Here is a 7342-nt window from a genome sequence, read left to right on the forward strand (position 1 = left end):
CCCCTGCGTGCAACACAGCAGCTCTACCCCTGAGCTACGTAGTTCCCAGCTGGGTTCCTTCCAGTGAGGATTCAAACTCTGGAACTCAACTACCCACACTACTGGGAGGTGGGGGAAGGGAGAAAAGAAATCCAGAGAACAAAGGAGATTACACTTTATTTTATTTTGCACCTCTGCTTCTGTAAGCCACCAGGGAGATGCTGAGTGCCTCTGAGGGCTTGGGAACAGCTCTGCCCCTGCCTAGTAGCAGAAGACTCAAACTCAGCATTAAGGCTTTTCCGGCGCTGTCTTAGCTTCCAGAGGAGAGCCACAAGGATTCAGGAAAAGGTATAAACAAGGAGAGGCAACCTCCACCCCCTCCTGTAATCTCAGCCCATCTTCTCCCATGGCAGCTCCCTATAGTAGCTTCCCCCCAAACCTCCAGATGTCTTCCACTACAGTTCCCATCAGCCCCAGCATTCTAATGCTCTGCTGGCTGCAGACGGTGGGAACTGTAGTGCAAAACAACTGGATGGCACCCAGTTGGGGAAACGCTGCCCTACATCCTTTGAAATACACAAAGAGGGAGCAGATGAGCATCATTTAAAACTTCATTGTGCCCTGATATTACAAAAGATGGATTTTGGCAGAGGGGTGTGCGTATCCTTCTAACATGTCAATTGACTCGCCATTTCTTGTCAGCCAGCTGGAACCACTTTCAGATGAAGCAGTGCCCCTTCAAATGCTCAGTGGGAAGGATGAGGGAAGTGGAGGGGGGAGAATCTCACCTGTCCAGCAAACACTACTGCGGGAGACTGTTTAGGACTGGATCCCCCCCACCCCAACAAATTTGTTCACTTAAATCCTCAAAATATTTAGGATTTGAGAAAAGTCCTGTTGGCAGGGGAAAGAGAATGTATGCTGGAAAGTGAGTGCCTGGCTGTTTTTTTTCCTCTGAAACAAAAATAAGGGAAAGTGTTTTTCAGAAAACCGAGAGGGAAGGCCTGGGAGAAGGAGGACGAAAAGCAGGCTGTGTGTGCGGTTCTAGATGAAGCCTCAGAACTGCAGAGGAAGCAGCTTTTCTGTCCAAGGTCCGGTTGATGCCCTGGTGGGTTCTCCCAGCGCGCGCTATTGCCAGACTCCCGGCAGCCCCTCGTGCAGCAGCTTGTCCACCTCTGTCCTCTGCAGCCAGAGGCGCTGCTGCTTCTCGCTTTGCAGCTCTTCCATGTGGTGGCTGCTCCGGCAGACCTGCGCTCCATCGCAGCTGCCGCCGTGCAGCAACCTGCAGGTGTTGCAGCAGGAGGCCGGGAGGGTGCCCGGGCGCATGCATGAATGCAGGTGATAGCGCGGCGGCTCTGTCGGGGACATCCCCGCACCCAGCACCGAAGCTCGGTGCATCCCTGTGGGGCTCAGCTGGGGGCTCCTTGGCTGTCTTGCTGAGGGAGAGGCTGGGCTGCTGCCCCGGTGGAGCTGGGGGCCGCCAGGACTGTCGTAGTGAGGGCTGGGAGACAAGAAGCGGCTTCCCGGAGGCGTGGGGTAGTCCGCTTCCGTAGTTCTGCTGAGCTCCCGCCGCAGGGAGATAAAGGAGAAGGAGGTCTCCAGATCGGGGCCCTCCGAGGCTGGGATCCCGTTGCCGTACGGTGGCTCCTCCGGGCCCAGCACCCACATCTTGCTCCTGTTCTCCGCAAGCCCCTGCGGAGTCTGGAAGTGCTGCTCTCTGCTCCGCAACCGGGGGCTGCTGCGCTCACAGAGGGGAATGGGGTGCTGGTGCTGCTGCGATGACAATGGCAACCTAGGTGCCAAAGGGTCCCCATACGGGCCCTGCCCTTCCGGACTCTCCCTGTACAGGTCTATCGCATCAGCTGGCTCCACACGGAAATCTCTGCCCCTAGGCCACCGCACCAGGCTCTGCAACTTGGCCACACAGTTCTCTAGGCTGCCTTTGGCTTCCCTGCGGGCCTGGAGAAGATCTTCAGGCGAAGCGGCGTACGGCTCCAGCTCCCGCACGATCTTCCCCAGGATCTCGCACTCGACCCTGGCTGCAAAAAAGCAGCAGGCTGCAGCGAGGAGGCTGGCACTCGGGGGCAGCTGGGCGATGACCAGGTGGAGGCTGTCTCTAGGGATGTAGCCCAGCCGGCGGAAACTCCTGGTGATGTCGGCCTCAGGCAGGACTCCCTGGAGGACGTGCACATAAACACCTGAGAAGGTCTGCGGAGAAAGACACAGCGGTTAGTGCTCTGCATTGCTCGACACACAAATTTAATACTAAAAAATTCCTTCCAGTAGCACCTTAAAGACCAACTTAGTTGGTCTTTAAGGTGCTACTGGAAGGAATTTTTTTATTTTGACTATGGCAGACCAATACGGCTACCTATCTGTAAATTTAATACTGTTTCTTATTTACAGCATTTGCTGACTGCTTGGTTACAAAGCAATTTACACAGCCATCGATAAAACAATCCAGTGTTCAAAATAATACAAGGTTGTAGCCAATGCTAGTCTTACTCAGAGCAGACGCACTGAAGTAAATGAACATGACTACCTTAGGTTCATTAATTTCAGAAGCTCTTCTGTGAATATGACTAGTTTTGGATACAACTCATAGTGTTTCAAGCACACAAAAACAACAAGTTTGTTTGTTCGTTCAGTGACTAGGCATGGTACACAGCAACAATATTATCTTTGTGTTATGCATGAGGTTATACATGCTGCCCAGCTGTCATTGACTGGTTAATAGGGCCTTCTCTGTGGTGGCTCCCTGTTTGCAGAATGCTCTCCCGGGGTGAAGCACATTTGTCTCTCTGGTTATTAACTTTCAGGATGAACTTAAGAACATTCCTGTTTACCCTGGCATGTGATGGCTGAAAGATACAATTACTGAAAACGAGTATGAAATTTATCCATGCCATGAAATTAGCAGCTGTGGGAATATGTGACAGCTTCTAATTATTTTTTTTAAAAAATGAAGTTTAAATTTTTATTTTTTTTTAGATTTAATTGTATTGTTTCTGCCATTCTGCTATTTGCTGCCCTGGGCTCCTTTAGGAGGAAAGGCAGGACAGAAATTTAATAAAGAATAATGATTCCTTCAGTTCTCTGGAAGAGAAGCAGACTCAGGATTTCAGCTGTAAATATTACTACTCTGACCGAGATAGGAAACTATCAGGAAACAGAGGGAAAGGTGCTGAGAGGATAAGTAAACCTCTGCACACCAATGAATGGAAGGTGGTTGGCTTTATTTTTATGCGTTGCACATCTATACGTGAGGTGAGCTGCTCTTTGCATGATTTGGAAGGAAGGAATTCAAATAAGTAACATAAACAACTATTTCTGTCTGCAATATAGCAGAGTCCTGTGTGGCCTCCTCCCTCTGCCCCCACAATGCCTGACTTCCCCCCACAATGCTCACTTTTATGGTTCCAAATTCCTTGCGCCAGGGGAAGAAGTAAAGATTGACGGCTGCCAGTTCCAGCACCTCAAAGGCCCGGCCAAGATTCTGGAGCGCCAGTCCCAGATCCAGCTGTCCTCGCAGGGCCGAGGCAAGCATGGCGAAGGTGTCCTCCCCTCTCAGGGCACTGTGAACTTCTGGATCCTCCAGCAGTTGCCGCCACATCCGCTCCTTCAGGGACGAGTCGGTGCAGATGCCAGTGTGGCCCTGGTGGAAATTGTTCTCCAAGCACTGACGATACTTCTCCTGCAGTGCCGCTCCAGGAGACATCCTGCAGCGGGATAAGAACAAAGCCCCGAACCTGGTCCCATTTGAAATTCCGTCAATCAAATCAGCCTATGGCTATGAGTGGGATTGCCAAGCAAATGAATTCAGCCATCAAGCCCATAAAACAGAGCCTTGTATACTGCACAGGATGGTTGTTGTTTTGATTTACAAAAGCCATGGATGAGTTTTCCCGCTGCAAAGAAAATACCCATGCCAAATATATATATAAAATTCCGCCCCCAGAAGCCCTTTAACATAAGCTGCATTCCATAAATAGGCTGGTGCAGTATGGGCAGATATTCTTCATTTGCATGTGCATTCTCACTTCTCATGTTTTCTTTTCAATGCATTATGCACATGCATGCAAACGGTAATGTAACTACAAGCAGGAGATGGTGATAATGGCCAAGTGATGGGAAAGGGAATTTTTAAGTGTATTGATTCATTTCAGTCATTTCTACCCTGCCTTTTAGAGGTATAAAAACCTCATGGTTTTTATAGGATGATGCCCTGGTGTACAAAGGAATGCTACTGTGACCTGACTGCTGGAGATTTTGGCAGAAAAAAGTGTTCTCAAGATCATTACTGGCTCATCAGTGAGAATTTGGCTATTCCCTTTCTCTCATCCATCCCAAACTGTTGGCACTCACACACTTCCCCGATTGTCCTCTTGCTTTTTTCAAGCACAGATTAAGCTTCCAGCAGAGTTGCTGCACAGAGCTCTGGTGCACAAACTGACAGCTGGTATTGCAGAGGAATCATTTCGCAGTGATCATTTTGGTTAGGATGCCACTGACAATGGAACTCCCCCCATCTTCTGCATTACTTGTTCCATTATTATCTTCACTCTCTCCACCATCTCTACTCCAGCCTCCTGCAACCTGGTGTCCTCCATATTTTTTGGGCTCTGACTCCCCATATGCCTTGCCACTGACCATGTTGGCTGAGGCTGATGGAAGCTGTGGTCCAAAAGATCTGCTGTCCTCCAGAAGATGCTTACTCTGGAGAAACTGACAAGCTGCATGGCTGAGGAGAGAAGTCTTGCCAATTTCACCACATTGCCTTTTAAATACGTCTCTACATTCTCCACCACTAAAGCGAAAGTAAGTCCTTGTGAGAATATCTATATCAAAATATACACACTGTATAGTATGCCAAGACTGTTCCGATTAGGAATAGAGTTAGGAAATATTTGCTTCCTCACTTTAGTCACATTCAGTTCATTGGCAGAGCATCAGCTTTGCATGCAGAAGTTCCAAGGTTCAACATCTCCAAGTAGGGGTGGGAGAGACCCCTGCTTGAAACCCTGGAGAACTGCTGAATACGGTGGGACTCTGCCTGCCACCCTGAGCTCCCTGCCCTTTGGTTGCCATTCTGTGGCTTCCGCCTCTTTCCCTCCATATGTCTGGGAAATAAAAAGGCAACCACAGCCACGGCTCAGAGACAGAGGGTGGAAGAGAGCCAACCAGGGGACTATGAGCCAGGCAGGGGGCAGCCCCTGCCCCAAGACAAGTTGTTGGCACTTCTTTGCCAACACTTGCTATGTCCATGGCTTCTGAGTATGTGGCTGTCTTCTGGAAGAAGCCCTGCTGTTAGTGCATAGCGCCATAGACAACAATACATAGTTGTCAACCCAGTTCCTGAACTAACAAGGTAAGTTGCTATGGAAGCACTTTAGAATCAAAGCCCCACAAATAGCTCTTAAAAATAACAATGTGAAAAGATCCAAGCCCAACAGAGGGAGACTCTCGGAGGGTTAACCACCCACCAGATCACCAAGTGCTGAGAATGAGAGACTTGAGGGAGATAGCTTTGCTTTTGCATGTGGGGGAGGGGGGGCACAGGAGGGCAAGTCCTTGGGAGAGAGTCCTGTCACAGCCTCAAGGTGGTAGTGGGGCACACCGTAAGTGCTTCCAGTGAAGGGGGGAGAAGTTGTGCTGTTATGATAACGTGGGTACTGTGGCCCTGCAGGGAAATAGGGAAAAGGACATAATCATAGGGCAAAACAACAGGGCATCCGCGGTGTGGGTGCCCAATACATAAATCAGTGGAAGACTGTTGGAGTAAACCATATGAAAACCCTGTAATACTAAGCCCCCTAATGGATCATGAATCATTATTTCAAAAAGTGCCTCTTCCACACTAATTTCCTGTTAGTCTGCTCCAAAAGCCTTATCTTAAATTCTACCACAGCTTCTCTGGACCGTATGCCAACATAAAGTGTGCCAGCCTTTAAGGTGCCACAAGATGCTTCTCGTTCATGCCTGGTAGGCGCTGTACAGAAAATAAAAACACACATCGTTCCACCAGCAGGTCCAGTCTAAAAAAGGTACTGGCATCAGAAGAGACCCGCTGGCTCAGAAGATGCCACCCTGGCAAACTTTCAGGTGCCACAGGGCTGTTGGTCGCTGCTGCTGCACTAGACAAGGAGATTTGGAGCCGGGGGCGGCAGTATGCCTACCATTTGGGGGGATCCCAGGTAAAGGGCTCGTATTTGGTGGGTGGGGGTCTGCAGAGCCTGAAAGAGCCCCCTCTCCCTGCTCTCAAGGCGAGGAAGGGAGCGCCTCTTTGGGGGCTGAGTCAAACACCCCCGCCTCACAAGTTTCCCCCGCACGCCCCCGCAAATCCGGCCGGTTGGGATTCGAACTCGCGTCCCGCTCACCTGCCAGCGCTCGCTCGCTAGCTCCTTGGCCCCCTTCTCTCGGTCTCTCGCTCTCTTTCCCTTTTGGGCTCGCTCCTGTCACTTCCGGTTCTTCTTTGCCCCGCCCTTCCCGAGAGGAGATTACGTCAAGTCTCAGGAGCCGGCCGTTAACCTTTTCCTTGCTGCACTGAAGGATTTGTTTTTTTGGGTTTTTTTACATCTTAAAGGAACGGGTTAAAAAAAAGTTTTTTAAATTATAATTATAATAGCACAAAAAAAGAATATTATAATATCATTGGCAGGTACTGCAAGTAAATGTTTGTGTATTTCAGACAAATGACCCAGTTATATTTAATTTGTTTATTGCTATCCATTTCAAGAGGAGGGCTAAATCATTTTTTAAAAAGAGAGCTCATTACCTTCAGGTTTACAATCTAAGAAGGCATGACACAAAGGTGGAAAGGTGCATTTAGGTAACCCACCCCAAACAGTTTAGGGACCCAAAGATTAAAACCAGGATTTTGAACTGGACCTAGAAACACACTGGTAGCCAGAGCAATTGGTGCAGAAGTGTTGCATGATCAGACCATGTCTGGGTAACAGTCACATCTAGGGAATAAAAAACAGATCCTGGTAACTTAGCATGATTGTTCCATGGGATACACCCCAAATCGCAGATTACATCTATCACACAGACTAAACTGTAAAAATCAGGCATAGAGCCAAAGTGGGGATCCTTGTATTTCTACATTAAATCTTCCTAAAGTCACTATAAAAATGCACATGACATTGGTAGCCCATGAACTGAACCACAAATGTCACAAATCCCATACTTCGTGATGCCACTAGGGCATGAAAACATGGAGCAGGCCCCGGCAAGGAGGGACATTTGGAGTACTGGATGGTGTATATAAGCCAGAGCTTTTCAATCTTTTTGGGTCCACTGCTCCCTTGACCAACTACGTTCTATCAGTGGCACCCCTGTGGGGCTCAGGAGACCAGTTATG

At 49.1% G+C, this 7342-nt stretch overlaps 1 protein-coding gene across 2 annotated transcripts; it reads right to left on the bottom strand.

The window, feature by feature from the left end:
• Positions 1–144: 144 nt before the first annotated feature.
• On the bottom strand, positions 145–6444 carry SPATA2L (spermatogenesis associated 2 like). Of its 2 annotated transcripts, none has more exons than XM_082229236.1 (3): positions 6357–6444; positions 3389–3698; positions 145–2187 (listed from the first exon to the last, which is right to left on the bottom strand). In XM_082229236.1, the coding sequence occupies exons 2-3, from the start codon at positions 3695–3697 to the stop codon at positions 1108–1110; spliced, it is 1389 nt and encodes a 462-aa protein (XP_082085362.1). In that variant the 5' UTR covers position 3698; positions 6357–6444; the 3' UTR covers positions 145–1107. The 2 variants fall into 2 exon arrangements, with proteins under 2 accessions (XP_082085362.1, XP_082085363.1); XM_082229237.1 differs by lacking the exon at positions 6357–6444 and adding an exon at positions 6156–6257.
• Positions 6445–7342: the final 898 nt, after the last annotated feature.

The sequence above is a fragment of the Podarcis vaucheri genome (assembly GCF_965113315.1).
Source record: "Podarcis vaucheri genome assembly, chromosome: 7".
NCBI classification, from domain to species: Eukaryota; Metazoa; Chordata; class Lepidosauria; order Squamata; family Lacertidae; genus Podarcis; species Podarcis vaucheri.